The 18174-nt window shown below is 34.2% G+C and overlaps 1 protein-coding gene across 7 annotated transcripts in view; it reads right to left on the reverse strand.

The window, feature by feature from the left end:
- Positions 1-18174, reverse strand: part of NF1 (neurofibromin 1) — a 251530-nt gene that overhangs the window by 92924 nt on the left and 140432 nt on the right. For 6 of the 7 annotated variants that reach the window (XM_059996364.1, XM_059996365.1, XM_059996361.1 and 3 more), the window contains 6 exons: positions 15558-15620; positions 10757-10915; positions 10122-10219; positions 8721-8867; positions 6220-6366; positions 3437-3547 (listed from right to left, as the gene is read on the reverse strand). In XM_059996364.1, the coding sequence (XP_059852347.1) occupies positions 3437-3547; positions 6220-6366; positions 8721-8867; positions 10122-10219; positions 10757-10915; positions 15558-15620 (725 nt within the window). The remainder of the gene's footprint in view (positions 1-3436; positions 3548-6219; positions 6367-8720; positions 8868-10121; positions 10220-10756; positions 10916-15557; positions 15621-18174) is intronic. The other variant, XM_059996363.1, reaches the window with a different exon arrangement.

Consider the following 18174-nt stretch of genomic DNA (forward strand, 5'->3'; position numbering starts at 1 on the left):
AGATGACCTGGAAGTAGCCTGTCAATGCAGGGGACACGGGTTCGAGTCCTGGCCCAGGAAGATCCCACATGCCACGGAGCAACTAAGCCCGTGTACCACAACTACTGAGCCTGGGCTCTAGAGCCCGCGAGCCACAACTACCGAAGCCCGCGTGCCACAACTACTGAAGCCTGTGCGCCTAGAGCCCGTGCTCTGCAACGAGAAGCCACTGCAGTGAGAAGCCTGCGCACCGCAATGAAGAGTAGCCCCTGCTCGCTGCAACTAGAGAAAGCCTGTGCGCAGCAACAAAGACCCAATGCAACCATGAATGAATGAATGAATGAATAAATAAATAAATAAAAAGATGACCTGGAAGTAGTTATGTGGGGTTTAGGGAGTAGGAGAATAATGCTGCATTAGTACAGGTTAAAGCTAATAAGAGAGTCTCACTAATGGCAGTGGGAGGGAAATGAATTCAAAAGACATTTCCAAAGTACCGAAAAGTGATATTAAACCATTAAGACTCAATTCAAAAAAATTAAAACACAGGACAGCCCCTGATAAAGGAATAGCACTAGGAGGTTATTCTGAATCACATGACTGCTAGGCTAGGAACAAGTACTTGACTTAGGGGCAGCCAGAAATCTACTGGCTGGCCAGCATATAGCATTAAGGGCTTTGCCAAACAGGTATTTTTAGCTGAACATGTTCTCCTTCTGGAATTTGAAGTGTGCAGTGTTGAGGTAATGAAGGACTGACTAGCTGGGGCTAAAACTGAAGAAATACAGAAAGAGAAAAATTATGAGGTAGACTTGAACGTGAAGCCAAGAGAGAATTAGCGCAAGCTGGTTCCAGGACTGACAGACATCTAAGTTCTGTCTACATCCGGGCAGGCCCTGCTCTAATTCATGTTTTTCCTGAGGCCTATCTTCTTGAGAAAGTAAGAATGCCTTCTTTGTAGTAACAGGGCCCTGACTAAAACAGCCTAACTGATGAGCCTAGATCACACAACTAAAATCAGACATGGTGATTGATAATGAGGAGGATAAAAGAAAAGAGGGAAGAATTTTAAATGATTAAGGTTTCTAGAGTGAGAAGGGATGGTGATGCTACTGAGAAAGAGAATATGGCGTGAAGAAGAAGTTGATTTGAATATACACTGAATTAAATTTTGGACATTTCAAGTGCGAAATGTCTGTGGAGTATCTGTAAGGAGACTGGAATCCACAGCTCAAAAGACATAAACTAATACGTGGTAGTCTAAGCCACCAAAACAAAGGAACATCAAAAAGTCAAACCTAAGTGTTCTCTGACAAAGTTGGCTGAGTTACTACCTTCCCCTGCTTTTGTATACAGTGGAGGAACTGGGCCTCTCTCTACTCTGAGCTATTACGTGCTCATCTGTCCTGGACCGGAAGCTTCACACCAGGTGACAATGAAGGCCAGGAGGCACTCTCGTAGGTCTAAGTAAGAAACTGAAACATCTGAAAGTCTGAAATTAGTAAAGTCATATCCCAAAACAAAAACAACCAAAAAAGAAAACCTCAAATATACTCTGTACAGAACTTTATAGGCCACAAAATACATTATGGGAGATGTAGGCAGGATAGTTTTTATAAGCATCTCCCCCTCTTTAACATATGAAGAAACAGATTCGTAAAAATTAACTTATCTAAGAAGCAGCAGAGCCGGGAATCCTTAGTACTCTCAAGTCACCATATTAAACACGTTTCTTGGAAATCCCACTGATTCAATACCACAGAGGGTGTCTGCATCAGGCCCATGCTACTTTCCTTTTGGCCTGTATAGTACAGACCACTGCAGAGAACGAACACAATCTTACACTCTGATCCTGAAGAAAAAACTCAGCTTTGAGGTTTTCCAGAAACCTTTCTGACTTGTAAACTAACAAGAATTTAAAGGGGCAGGGGAGAGACATATGTCTATCTACCTCTCTTACCAATGTCTCACTGTTAATTACTTCGACAAAATAGGGAAAATCAAAATACACTGGTGGGGCTTCCCTGGTGGCGCAGTGGTTTGAGAGTCCGCCTGCCGATGCAGGGGACACGGGTTCGTGCCCCGGTCCGGGAAGATCCCACATGCCCCGGAGTGGCTGGGCCCGTGAGCCATGGCCGCTGAGCCTGCGCGTCCGGAGCCTGTGCTCCGCAACGGGAGAGGCCGCAACAGTGAGAGGCCCGCGTACCGGAAAAAAAAAAAAAAAAAAAAAAAAAACAACACTGGTGGTGTTAAAGATTGGGGATGGAATACAAATAGGGTTCATCTCAAATGCAAAAGAAAATTAAAATCATCTTAGGCAATTTAGAAACAGCATCTGAGATAAAAGGTAGAAGACTTTCATGGGAAGGTGAAGAGATGTTACTCAGAGTTGTTAAAGAGAAGGGCTAAGGATAAATGCAAGTTTCTATGCCCTCTTGATTCCCTAACACCCCAGTTCTTAGGACTTCTTGGTGTTAACGCTATCTGAATTATCCAATTAACTGAGTTTCCCACCTCCCACCTTCCTTTTTTCACTCCTCTGCCACTACTTCTCAACCTCCATTTATTTCCTATACACTGCCAATTTTTTGCCATTCATGACCATTAAGTCTACCGACATAATTCCTCAATTTATGTTAAATTGAGGTAATTCAGAAAGATTAATTCCCAGAGCCTAGTGGAACAGCAGAACAAGAGTAAACATAGTCCTTGAGATTCCAAAGCCAGTGGTCTCTCTATTATATCACACTGTCCCTAAGGTTCAATTACCATGAGTTTATGTCACACTAAATGAGAAGAAGTAAAACTGACTAACGTCACAGACAAGTTCTCAAAAGGAAGGCAGAATGAGGCAAGAAAGAAAAGACAATGGCAGGGAAAGCAATGCAAGCATTATACCTATTGTGAAGGAGGAGCACTGCCAGAAAGGTTTTCTAGGAACTAGCCTGGACTGAAAGGCAGCATGAACAAATACAATCAATTTTTCAGGCTGTCACCTGTGCCATATCTTTATAGAAATTTCCCATAGTGTCTCTGAATTGTTTGTTAAATCACCCTGATGTTGTCTTACACAGCATATTACTAAAAGTTCTCACTAGGACTCTTTCCGTTTAAAAAAAACTTTCTGAGTATCATGTGATGGATAGTATTTAATCAGAATACACCAGAAAATAAAAAGTTGTGATTTTTTTTACTCTTGGTAATTAATTCATTGTAACGTGGTATAAAAAAATTGATGTAACAAAGAGAAGCCAATACGAAACAGGTAGTCTGAAAAGCAATTTCTAATGTACTGAGCATCATTTAGGGACAAGATGGCTGTTTACCCAGCTACATTCTCCCAGAAAAACTTGTCTCCAATTCTAGTAAAATCAAACGGGAAAAACCAAACTTCCTGTCTCTCTACATTTGATATCATTTTAAAAGCTCTGGTAAGATAAAACATAGTGTTTCTTACCTCCGTGCAACATAATAAAATATAGGATTCCCAGCTTTGGAAGTCCCAGCTTGGTAGAAAATACTCAAAGTTTTCAAAGCTTTGAACTCTTCTTTTTCATGTACTTGATGCCTGAAAGAAAAAAAAGAATAGAGTAACTCATAGGCTTTACATTGTCCACTGAATATCTACAAAAATCCACAACTGCACCAATGATAAAATATACAAAATGACAAAATATTTTAAAAGCAACACGCTTTCTGAAGGGCAATGTGGTTAACATGTACCAAAAAATTCAAGGTGTTGTTCTTTGAACCACAAACAGTGGTTCTTAGGATAATGCTAAGAAAACTACTGGACAGGGATATTAACCATAGAATTGTTTTTAATCATTTTTCTTTCTAGACATAAATTTTTGAGTTTTTACTTACTTGTTTGTTTTTTAAGAGTTCAGTTTATCAACCTTTTCTTTCCTGGCTTACTGATTCTGAATGAGTGAGAAAGGCCCACATGTTCTTCTTTATGGGAATTTATCCTCACAAATAGCGTTATCTTTTTCCAGATGGTTACTTACTGGTACAGTTGTACCAACACAATTTATTAAAAGTCCATTCTAATCTCCCTGATTCTGAATATCACTTTTATAATTATACTCTTATATATATTTAAATATACTTCCAAAAAAGGCATGGTTTAATTTTTATATATTCTGCTCAGTACTCAGTGTGTGTCTTTAACCTGAAGATTTTTGTCAGTCAACAACCCTGGAAAATTCTCATTTGTTGTCTTTCATATATTACCTCTTCACTATTCTCTTTAAGCTCTATTTATTAGATATGCTGGACCTTCTCATTCTCACTTGTATCTCTTAAACTCTTTCATATTTTCCATTTCTTTATCTCTCTGTACTGACTGTATACTAGGTAATTTGCTCCAAAATTCTCTTCCAGCTATGTATGCACTTATTATTTTTCAAAATATCTTTATTGGAGTATAATTGCTTTACAATGTTGTATTAGTTTCTCCTGTACAACAAAGTGGATCAGCTATATATATACATATATCCTCATATCCCCCTCCCTCTTGAGCCTCTCTCCCACCCCTCTAGGTTGTCACAAAGCAACGAGCTGATCTCCCTGTGCTACTTTATTATTAAAATACATTTTCTTTTACCTAGTTTTTCTATGTGTCTTGGGGGTGGGAGGAGAGGCTGCATTACCTCAGTTCATCATATTGCTTGTGCCAGGTCAGCATTTGTTTAATATTAATGGAAACAACATAGATATCACTTGATAAGGGAAATAGGTGCACATGTGTATAGGTAAATGACTGGGAGGCTATCTGCCAAATGTTAACTAAATTATCTCTAAGGGATGAAATAACTGAAAACGTTTTACTTTCTTTTTTAGATTTCTTTGTTTTGAATAATTTAACAATTTTTATTTTTATGGTTGACAACATTATAAAGCTATTTCCATTTTTTTAAAAGAAAAATGAGTCTCAGCATCAGTAGGAACTTAGAACAAAAATATCACCTAATATTTATTAAACACTTTATATATACACCAGACATTGTTCTAAGTACCTTACACATATTACACCATTTAGTGTTCAAAAAGACAGAAGGTTGCTTTGTAAGGAAGGTAGGGTCTTAGGTAAAAGGACTAATAAAGAGGTTTTCTCTGAAAGATGGAAAAATGGCAAGGACATCCTTAGTAATGTTGCATAAAAAATAGTTTTACATTTTTGGACTGCACAATTTTCAGCTAGGTAACATGAAAATTTTGTATGGAAAATATTCCTTTAATTACATAGGAATAAACATTTGTTACACAGAAAAACGTAACAGAGCTAAAAAGATAAAAATTAAGTAACAGAGCTAAAGATAAAAATTAAGTTTGAAAGGAGATTGTTATACATTCATACATTCTTTTAACAGTATCAAAATATGGGAGTCATGTGTACAAAACTATGGCCTGTATGTAATGTGATTAATACCAGGCACTTACGATGCCTGGGACATTATGTGCAAATCGTTAATGTGAATTAACTTCAGAATGTCATATTCTGCTTTTTTCTCTCTGCCTCTGGCACACACCATGAACAAAACACTTAACCCACACTCACTATGAAACACTAAGTGACTAAGTGTAAAGTAGTATGAAAGGTACTTTATAAAGACTAAAGAATTCAGCAAACTATCTTCACTGTAACATCATAGTGGTGAATGTCTAACAATGAGGATCCAAACTAAATCCATCTAAATGAGATTCAAAACAAATGTCTACAGAAATTTTATAGCAATATTGAAGTATACTATATTTTCTGAGCCTCAATCTAAAAGAAGCTAGTATCATTAATTTTCAGGAGGGTTCTAAAAAATGTTACAGTGTAGTAGAAAGAGTTCTGCACTTTGAACCAAAGGACCTATGAATCAGGTATGGAATCTTAGGCAAATTAATTATTCACTTTGAACTCTGTTTTCCCTAATTATAATATGAAAATGTTATCTACCCTCCCTTTTAACTATTAAATGCAAAAACACCTCAAAACAATATGACAAAGTACTATTCAATAAGATGCTATTATTTTTATAAGAAAATCAACTATGAAACAAAGCATATTTCAACAATATATAGGGTAAGAGAAAAGTGGGATTCCAAAACATGGCAATGTGGTCATTAAGTACATCCTTCCTAATAATTCTCTATCAAATATACAAGCATATCTAACAAGTGGCCTGGTGGTAAACCTTGCATCTCATCGAAAAAGAAAGCAATCATCATTTCAAGGTGATACTTTACCTAGTCATAAATTCCTCAAACTTTGAACTGGTAAGGTTAAGGCTGGACCAGTGTGTATCTGCCACAGGTTTGTGCTCTGGAGGACCCAGGTATGCAAGAAGTGTTGCCATCTTATCAAAAGGTCGTCTTCCAACAGCTTTGTGATCCCTAGATATAGCAAACTACTTAGGAAAAAGGTAGCAGTTCACATTTAGCAGAACACATTTCTTTAGATTGTCACTGGCTGCTTTTCTTTTTACTGTCAGCTGGTGGTTCCTGTTAATTTGTAAACAGAATCCAAAAGAGCTCAGGGGTTTTAAGTTTACACTGAGATGTCTTAGAAATATGACCACTCCCCAAACTACAAAATTCACATAAAAATTCATTTTGTTCTAGCATTAATCCATTACCATTAAATGGGCAATCAGCAAGTAAATATAACATTCTGATCCACTTTTTAGGAAGTGGGCATACTGTCCCTGATATCAGATTTCTGCTTAATCAGGGTAAATATGAATTTTCAACAACTATTAAACGTTTAAAACTAAAGATAACGACATTACTTCACAAACATCAAACTGGCAAAAAAATTATGAAGTTTGCTAATGCCAATTTTGATGAGGATGTGTATAAAGCGGTACCCTCACACAGTGCTGTCAAAGCGTAAATAAGCATGTACACTGTGAAAAGTAATGCAGCAACATCTAGTAAAGTTGAGGCTGTGTATACCCCATAACTCAGCAATTACACATTTAGGTAATACACAAGGAGACAAACATGAAGAATATTTATTACATCACTATTTAAAATAATAAAAAACAGGAAACCCTAAATATCCATCATTTAGGAAGTGCAAAAATAAACTGTGATATAGTCATTCAATGAAATACTTAAATAAATGATAAATCTCAAATAGAATATTGTGTGAAGAGACTATACTCAGTGTATCACTGCTGTAAAATTTTAAACCACACAAAACTACATTATATGTACCTATGTTATACCTGTAATTTCCTTTTTCTTGTCAGTTACACAAGAGAGAAGTAATACCTTTTCTTCCCCAAGAAATAAAATGTTATAAAGATCTGAAGTAATTACAGAAAAATAAATAATGTTAAAGCTAGGTGGTAGACATGGGTCTCTGTTACATTATGGTCTATACTTCTTTTTATGTTTGGAATGTGTCTTTTTTTAAAAAACCAAATTGAAGAAAAACTCTCTAGTATTAAACTACATGAATATGATTGTAAGTTATATAAGAGTTTGTGCTTAAAAAATGCATTTAAAAGAACTCTTGCATTTAAAAGTTCCACAGTTTAAGTGCCACACAGATACAGAAAGCATCTTCCTCTTTCTATCTTAGGCACATATTAGTCAAACCCATGTCTACTTCAAGCCATTAAGAACTCTTAAAGGATTAAAATGCTCTCTCTTTTAAACTCCCATTTCCTAATTGGTTGCTAGCCTTAGCTTTATGGTCTTCTATTTTTCCCATGAATGAGCAAACCATTTTTATTGCCATTTAAAAGTAATCTGGACTCATTTTACCTTTGTAAGAGAACTCATACGTAGGAATTTGGGCCCTTTATAAACATACATAACTAGAAAGGACAGCAAATGATTCAGGCTACAAGAGACTTTAACTAAAAACAGCAAATGAAACAATTCCCAAATTAATAATTTTCAATTATTAAGTATCGTCTATATAAAGCTATTTGCATACAGAGTATCACAAATGGGATTATTATAGGATTGCAATAGAATAGCAATGTTTTAATTATTAAATTCCTAAGAATTAAGCTGCTCTTCAGATTCAGATGCCAATACTCACTTGAACTTCTAGTATATTTAAATTTCTCTATGTCTTGTTGTACATTATGTTTGCAAACCAGAGAAAACCCAAAAGGCTAGTTTGTGAATTCTTAGCTTAATTTTTTTTTTTTTTTTTTTTTTGGGGCTGTGCCGTATGGCTTGTAGGATTCTTAGTTCCCCCACCAAGGATCAAACCCAGTGAAAGCGCCGAGTCCTAACCACTGGACCACCAGAGGATTAACTCCCTCTTAGCTTAATATTTTTTAAAAAGTCTGTAGCACTGATGTAGGTTGGTTGATCATTTAATATGACTTAACCTGTTGCCTATATACTTTTAAAAAGAGTCTACATTTCTCTTTCCAAATCGTAATTCTTATCTAAGAAGATGCAAAGTAAAAAGCATTCATGACCAATAATTTTATTGGTATGAATTTAAACTGGGCCTTCCCTGGTGGTCCAGTGGGTAAGACTCCACATGCCCAGTGCAGGGGGCCCAGATTCGATCCCTGGTCAGAGAACTAGATCCCACATGCATGCTGCAACTAAGAAGTCCGCATGTCACAAATAAAGATCCCACATGCCCCAACGAAGATCCCACATGCTGCAACTAAGACCCAGCACAGCCAAAAATTTATTACAAATAAATAAATACTAAAAAAAAAAAATTTAAGCTGAGACTTTTCAATATCCCCATGACAGGGCAATTTTACCTGTTGCTGGAAAGATACTGGCCAATTTTCTCTTGATTGTTCCAGAGTAGACGATGTAAAGCAAGCACATTGCCATCACTGATGAAGGAAAGACTGTGATTTACTGCATCACTTGTAGGACAATCGGATGCTATATCAAGGAAAAACCTTCAAAAATGCAAAGTTATTAGAATTTCAAAAACCAGATATACTCATATCTACGCTTGAATTAAATCTATGTGAAGTAACTTTGTGAAATTACTGCTATTACAAATATGGAGGTTTTAATCATTAAACGAAACAAGAAGAGACAAGGAGAAAGTTGGTCTTCCATTTCTGATACCTGGCTACAGCTTCAGAGCAGGCTCTGAGGTCAGACAACGAAATTTAAACAGATGAGACTTTGTAGAGAAGCCAGTACTTTACAGATAAGGAAATGGAGGCCCAGACAAGACAAAAGACCTCCCCAAAGGTCTGTACAGGCTCTTAGGTCAAAGCCAGGATCAGAACCTTTGTTCTTTTAACTTTCTATGGGTAGTCAATCTGCCAGAATATAAATCCTATGCTGACGTTCACTTTCTTTCCAATGTGATTTGCAGTCCAACAGTACACCTTTTAAACTCCAATTAGACAGAAGTTCGCAGGAACTATAATGAAAAATTGGAAGAGAGTGTTGTACAAGTATAGCTTAGACTGTGAGCCAAAACAATTAGATTCACACTGTATGAAAAGTAGAATTCTTGATGTCAACTTACATTTACAAAGCACTTTCTCATAAGTTATGTCATTTGCTTCTCTAAAATCAACTCACAGGCAAACATAGTGTTATACCTACTCTACAGATAAACCAGCAACTCAGAGAGAGAAAGAGAAGCAACTAGCTAGTTACGGGAACCTAGCAGAACTCAAGTTTTCTAAAATCATAGAACTTCAGCAGTTATCCAGTTACTCATGAACAAAATCTTACGCATTTGCATCACGTGGTTTAAAGAGTAACTTTTTAGTTTACATACATATCCAAATTAAAGTATCAAAAATATTCTAACATCAAAAAAACCTGTGATTATACACTATAATGCATTATCTGTACCAGTTTGGTTTTAGTTTTTACTGAAAGAAATCTTTTTCCTTCTTCCTCTCCTCCATATTGTGTCAAACTCAAATCCTTTATTTTAGGAGATATGTCAAAAACCCCTTCTGGTTTTTAAATACGGAAATCACTACCAGATTATAAAGAATATCATTTTATTTCATTACTGTCTTTTATAGTGGAATAAAATAAGATTATGTTCTTGACCAAGAGAGAAAAAAGAAAACAACCTACACAGGAGCTTCATGTAGATCAAGTACATAGACTTGAGTGAAATTGAAAATATTTGATCCAAACAGAGCAACTGGCTAAGTATCAGGCTGGCTGCTCACCTTCGTGCTGCATCAAAGTTGCTTTTCACAAAATCATTAAAAGGCCGCATGTGCTCTTCTTTTGTGAAAAGGACATGATTGGCAATACTCTGAAGTACCTAAACAATAAAATAGGGTTATAAAGGATCTGATTACTTATTTATGAAAGCTACACATTCATATATTCTTTAAAAAATATTAATTTTCTCATTGATACAATTTCTACTGGTAGTTAAAAATCAATTATTGCTTATTCAATAAATACTTGGTTTTGTTTCTATGCTTTCCCAAATATGAATATAATTATATAAACACGTATATATTTACATATATAAAATACAAATTAAAATTTTAATGTATTTTTTAATTTAAAAATCATATAGTATACATTTTGGTTTCCATTTCAGAATTTCCATAATGATTACATAGAAAACCATCTTCAGAAGACATTTGCTAAAATATTTTCAAATGATAATAAGGTCCATCGGTATCAGTCTAATGAATTTCTTTGTAATATAAACAAAAATAAAACAAAAGCATATAAGTGAAAACCACAGGGCATTTCAAAAATTAAGAGAAAGTACAGTGAATACGAAAAACTGAAAATTTATGGAAGAGAAATTTTGAATAGCTATCTTATCAAAATGATTCTTCACCTTTGACATTAACTTCAAGCCTCTTTCGATTCTAGGTGGCGGCTTTTTATCTAGAATCCCTGCTTCATATGGTGAGACAATGGCAGGATTGATAAATCTGAGAAACATGGCACTTCCCACTGCACCGATGCTGTTCTGAGGGAAACGCTGGCTAACCACCTAAAAACAAGGAGTGGAGAATTCAGTATATGGTTTGAATTAAAACAAGGAAATGGGAAGAAAGGGCTTGAAAGTCAAACTTTGCACAAAAATGCTGAAAGACCAATCCTTGTGAACAACACATGTCTAATTTTTCCTACTCCCAAAACATCAGTAAACAAAAATTTATCCTCAATTCTTGCCCTCTATCATTTAAAAGCACAATCAAGGCATCTAAGAAAAAAAGAGAAGTCTCATAGATGAGTTGTGTAGAAGAGATCTGAAAAAAGATCTTAATTTTATCATCACTGTTTATACTGCAGATTTGATGAGCAACAAAAGCAGAACAAATTTTCACACAAGGATTATCATATTTTACTAAGATTACAAAACATGAGAGTGTGGTCAACTCTTGTAAGGCAAAGCTAAATAAGTTTTCAACAGCATATACCTGAAACATCCAATACCTAATGGTAAATACTTACATTTTGCTGTATACCAGGTACAATTAAATTTCTTGAGCAAAATGCTTGCCATATACAAAACAAAACTTAGTTTTCTTTGATTCCTATCGAGAGAAAAAACTTACTTACAAGTAACATTATTGCCAGTTCTTTTTCTACATCAGAATGCTTTATAAGGGCCTACTTATTATTTAAACCATGGAGGAATGGGAATTCTTGGGGACCTAAAAGAAAACAGGATCCCACCAGCAAAAGAGAGAACCCCTATGTGTACCTCAATTTGTAATTCTGTCAAATAAAAAAAGTTAAAGATACAAGAAATCGTTGCCCACACTGAAAAACAATGTGAGCTCAACATTTTAAATGGATTTATTTTCTCTTTTTCTCTTTATAAAACATTCCACTTTGAAGGTAAATTAGACTGGGAAAGTGCTATGAAGCTGGCTCAGCTCCCATCTTTTCCTAGCATGTCCTGTTTTAAATTAACACATGAAAATTATAGTTTTCTGAAATTTACGTTTGTTACAGATAACACGCATATTTATTTTTAAAGAACACTCATATAACATTTAAATCTCTACAACTATTCATGCTTAGCGTGCCTAACTGCTGCTTAAAGCAGTGTTGACTAACGGCAAGGCCGCAGTACTCCACTCAATGTTCTGGGATTCCAAGGATAAACCTGCATTTCAAAGGCTACTGGGGGAAAATGAGAAAACAGGATTTATATGCAGAATCTCACACAGCTCTAGTTTTCTTCACAATGCCTCAAAAAAATAATACTTCTTGTCATGAATTCTCATGGCTGACTGACTCAAGATTAACTCTGGAAAGAATAAGAATCATTTCACTTCATTCTATTTCCTTCAGTGCTTCATGTGGTATACATTTTAAATGTGTTCTTATTCACTGCCTAAAATCTCAAAATAATTTTCAACTATATATGACAGGAAGTTAGTAAAAATAAGACTTTAGAGAATGACTTTTTAAAAGCTGAGAAAATCTTTCTGAGAGGTGATAACAAGGGTGAGTTATAACTAATATATTCTCACCTTCATGTATACTGCATAGCTCAGGAAGCTTTCTTGGTGTTATAGTACTTGGAGTGCTATTGCATGAAGGACAACCTTACACCTCAGTAAGAGGAAACTGGTGAAGGTGGCTAAACACAGCAGTCTTAGAAGAGTGGCTTTAAAACCTAAATACTGTTTTAGTTATTTTTAGCTGAAATACAGTTTTGGAAACAGAATTAAGAAGAAAACACAAGTGCTTTTACTACTCTAGTACACTGTTTAACCTTTCGGGGAGTAGGAACAGAAAAATGAACGTTTACTTTCGCACAGACAAAACTCTTCATAAATTTTAGAATGTTCACAGACCACCATTGCTACTGATTGTTTCTTTTAGAACTCACAAATTTTAATCTTAAAAGATAAGAAACACCTCAACAAACCTACAAATTTTTAAAGCCTTTAAGGAGTGAGTTAGCAAGAAGGAACAGGATTAAAAACTGCTTTATATTTATAATTGCAAATAGGTTGTTTTAAAAGAATCGCATATATTCAGTTTAATCCATTAAAATCCTGAAATGGTTTTTAAAGAAGTAAAAGTTAAGAATTTGGTTTCCAAAGAACTGGTTAATTGTAAAATACTAACCTGCTGGGAAAGTGTCTCAAAAAAATCAATTACTTATATGCACACAGAGAACTCTTTTAAAATGCACTTTTAGAGTAGCTATTTCCTGGTTTTCTCTAGGACAGAAAAGCTTTTAAAGTGTGATGCACATTTATACCTGATTTAAACTCAATATTACTCAATCGCAGAATTTAATGAATATCTGAGTGAATTATTTCCCTAACGGAATATTGTAAAAATTATGAAAGGTACTACACCTTCACTAACTTCCACATCTTCAAAAATAATTCATGTCAAAACTCAAAAGTATCCACACTACAAGAACACATATTATTTCATGTATCATATAATTATGTAGCTCACCAATAACAGTATATTTTTGGAACTAAAACCTGATAAAACAATCAACATCCATAAAAATGCTCAACAACAAATTTTATGGTTAATTTATTAAAATACTTCTTTTCCTTTCACCACAAATTAACATCAGTGTAATTTTACCTCATAATATACACATACTCAAGTTGTTTCTATTTTTAATCTGCAAAAATCTAATTTGTATCCAAAAGACATTCTGCATAAAAGGTCAAAGTAGGGCCAGTCTGAATGCTGAAACCAATTATCAGTCAAATGTCCCCTTTACTTACCTCCCCGCCCACCCCCCCATAAAAGCTTAACTACAGGTTACAAATAAAGGCAGTCATACACTGTACATCATCAAGAGAATCACAACCCATCTATCCTTAATTACCTGAGTTAGGTTGACAACTTCTCAAAGGAAATCTAATTTACAGTATATGTTTGAGTATGATAAAGAGAATTATCTATAATATGATTACACAGCTACAAACCAGAAGCCAGAACCTTCTCTCCATATTTTACATATTACAATCCATGGTACATACACCCCAAAAGAAAGTTAACTTGCTTTTTAGATCAGTAGATTCTGTTAAGCCAACAACTCCATAAACCAACATTTTAAATTTATAATAACTATACTGTCTTCATACTTTGCAATGTGTTCTAAAATATCTTAAATTGCCAATTAGATTTCCTTTGTTTCCACAGGGACCTCATATCACTTGTGCTGAGAAATACATTCCAAAACTTAGTGTTACCCAGAAACATTTTTTTTTTTAAATCTGAAAATAACACTAGTAGAAAAAAACATTTCAAGGAACAATTCTAGACAAAATCTTAATAAATAAAGCAATGTTAGGAAGGCTAAAAAACATGCTCTAGAGAAAAAGAGAAAGCCTGAATTTTAATTTATGTGATATACTACACAATGGTATTAGTAAAACACCAAACAAGAGTGTTAGAAATAGTAAATTAATTTCAACAGTGATGGTGTATATTATGTTAAATCCACATATGCTGAGAATTAGAAGGCTGAAGCATTAGAAAGAAATGTTTTTATTAAGTAAGATGGCCATCCAATCCAATTCATTTGCTCACAGCTGACCAAATTTACTTAACCTATCCAAAAAAGAATCTCTTGAATGGACATAAAAATATGTCTCTAAATTTTAATTTAGTTCTGAATTTAAAATAGAAATTTATTATATGTAAAGCTCAGACGAGAAATGAAAGATGAAACCAGATGAATACTCTACACTAAATGTTACCTTTTAAAGTAAACTACCTACGTGACTCCTGAAGCTTTTCTTTACATCTTTCTCTAGATTTATTTGGATTGTACGAACAAAGGTAGTACTGAGCCTGATAAAGATCGGTCACACTGACAGATAATGGCAAATTTAAAATGAATGCACGTTAATATTTTGGACAAATGTCACTCACAGGAAGAAAATAATTATGACTACCATAATTTTCTTCCTTTTAAATTAGGGCAAGTTCGTAGAAGCAGGTAAGTATATGCATATCATTTTTGCAAATAAGGTGTTTCTCTATAAATATGGGCTCACTTTTCCTTTATTTCAGAAGTACTATAATTCTCAGTCCCAATAGTTTAATAATGATTTTCTCTAAGGTAAAAGTGGTTTTGTTTTACCATTAGAATTTTTATAATCTAAGCACAATTATCTAAATCCTGGCTGAGACTGTCTAGATAAAAATATAAGAAGTAAAAAATAAACTTTAGCTACTTTTAGGTAAGGTTTATTAGAAAGTGACACTTTCCTTCCATGTACTTCTAACAATTAAGAAAAACTTTCATCTCTAGGAAAAGAAATCACTCACATTACCTGCAAACAAGAAGCAAGAATGAAGAGAGTCAGCATTTCCTAAGGCCTTGAAATTAAGTTTCTTTGGCATTCATTTATAATTTAAAGAATAAATAATAAAATTAGACCAGGGATATCCAATGCAACAAATGCCCCCAAAACACCTTTGGGATAAATCAAACCAAAGGAACACAGAGAATGTTTCAATGTAACTTAATTCCAGGGTTAATTGAAATGAAAGCTACTTTGTGCCAGAATTAGTAGAATGATTTTACAGTGAAGGTCAAATAGGCTGAAGTGAAGATGTTCTTAACAAACAGCAAAAGATTTTTGTTTTGCTTTGAAAGAAACAGCTAAAAAAAAGTTCTCCAAACTTACTGATTTTTTGTTTTCCTTTTTTTCTTTTACTGTAGCTTTATTCAGTAGGGAGTGGCAAGTTGCCTACAGAACAGAGATGAGCACAAACAAGTCACAGCACCAACTACATACAGCAACAAAAACAATGTTGGCTTGTACATAAAATTACATGATCAAAATGTAACACAAATGGAATCAACAAAAAATTAGGAATCAACTTAATTTCGAGGGATGAATTTTATCTCTGGATTTTAATTTTTATTACATTTTTAAGCCAAAGCATAAATAGCAAGAAATGTTGAGACAATCATATCTACTATTTCTGGCTATAAATCGCAGAAAAGCTCTCCTCAAGTGAATGTGAGGATATTTAATATTTACATTTCAGTTAAATCCTAGCTTTTGATAAATTTTATATAAGATGTTCATTACAAATAGATCATACTCTAAAAACACTTCTATGCGTCTACATAATTTTTTCTTGATACATATATTTATATATACTTCTCTGTGTATCCTTCAATTGACTTAAAAAGTTCTTTTTCCAATAGCTGGCATTGAATTCCTATCCTACTGATTAAAAAAATAAACATTAAATGGCTAAATATAATAGAAAAATACACTTTAGAGATTCTGAGCTAGTCTCTCTCTCTTTAAGAAAGATTACTCTTACAATTTCACTTATTTTTGTTTGCAGGCTACTTCCTGAAAAAGTTCTAATCAGAGGAGGTTAAAAGCTCTGCAACGTTTGGGAAAAGAATGTTATCAGCTCAACTAGAAATAAGCATTAATATTAAAGTGAAGAAACTGCAGAGAAAATTACAGAATAAAACTGTAAGCCTGCTTAAAATTTTTCACAGATTTGACCATTTATCAGAATGTCTCCAAAACACACACACACACATACACACACACACACACACACACACACACACAAACCCCAAAACCCACAGAGACATATTGGTTTCATCTCTCCGAGCTCCTTCTAGGCCAAAGAGCTCTGTTAAAATTAAAAGACTCCTGATTGGACTAGACTAGGCACAATAATTATTTTTAAAATATCTTGAAAACAAATTAGAATTCTTTAATCCACCATACATGGCATTTTATTCTAAAAATTCTGTGCATTCAACACCATAACCCATAATAACTTGGCATTAGTTTGATATTTGTTCATCCATCCATCCATCCATCCATCCAAGTAGTTACTGTGCACCTACTTGCTAGATACCATTCTAAGCACTGGAAGAAAGCAATAAAATAAGAAGACATGGTCCTTTCCTCAAGGAGCTTTGATTCAAACTTTAGACTATATACAAAAGCACCAGTAACCCAATTTATCCCCAAAATGCAGTTTTATACACTTTTTATTTTCAATTACGGTATATAACCATCAATTATAGCCTTAAAATTTTTGTGTAAACGACTTCTGTTTGGAGAAGCACATTTGCTAGGAAAAGACGACATTTATTTAGAATCATATTTAGCTCTTTCTCAGAATTCTCTCACCACAACTTAGGAGAATATCCAATCTGGGAATTATTTTCTCATTATTCCAAAACTATCAGGAGGAAAAGTGGAAATAAATACATGAGAAAATGTCTCAGTTATAAATCTAACACATGTTCACAGTTGGCTATTCCTATATAATCTTAACCCAGTCCACTAAGTAAGGAGGCATATAAAATGAAAGACATGGTTAAACCATGATTTTAAAAAGGCTTAACAGTCAAAAGTACTAACTCAAGACCTAAAGCTCAGAGAAATTTATTAGCTAGCAATATACTCAGCTTTCAAATCTTCCCCAGTAGGTTCCAAAGCAGGAGACATATTTACTAGAGGGAAAAAAACAATCGACTACTATCCCTCCCAGCACAACATAAAAGTACAAATGGACCATTATGTTATTTCCAAAGTCAAAAGGGCAAGGAAAAGCCAGAAGAGGGAAGATGAATAAAAATAAAAGAGCAAACTAAGGGAAAAACTACATTTGGAAGGAGACTCAATGAAAGAATATCTTGAGATCAAAGTTTATTTGTTTTTCATTTTTAATTAGTAAATGTAAAATTTCCTGTAATCAGTCACTTATTAAAAAACAAACTTTTATTTATAAATAACATAGCATATATTTCCTCTATAGTATTGTACATTCCAACAATAAGTTTATCCAACACGTCCCCAAAATGCACTAACATTTAAATAATATTATTAAAGGGAATAATTGTATGTGAAATTTTAATACAATAATTCAGGTCTGTTGTAATATGGGATATTGTATTATGGAATGTTTTAAAAAGCACAACACATAGTGGTTAATAAGCCACCAATTATCAACTAGCATTATTTTCTGCATTATTTTCACTTCCCTCCCTTCCTAACTATGAAAGCTGACAAGAATCTTGTTTACTTGGGTGGGAGAAATGGGGTTATTTATTCCTTCATTAAATATTTTCTAAGTACTTACTAAGTGCCAAGCACTTAGTTCCTTTTTCCTTATCAAATGGGACTCCAAGTTTGCTGATGATACAAAAATTGTTTTCTTTTAGGGAGACAACCACATGAAGAATTTCTACTAAAATCTACTAGAGACCATATATGTAACCAGGTGGTTAGGACCCGTTCACTTCTAACCAGCTAA

This window comes from Delphinus delphis, chromosome 19 (assembly GCF_949987515.2).
Source record: "Delphinus delphis chromosome 19, mDelDel1.2, whole genome shotgun sequence".
Taxonomy (NCBI): domain Eukaryota; kingdom Metazoa; phylum Chordata; class Mammalia; order Artiodactyla; family Delphinidae; genus Delphinus; species Delphinus delphis.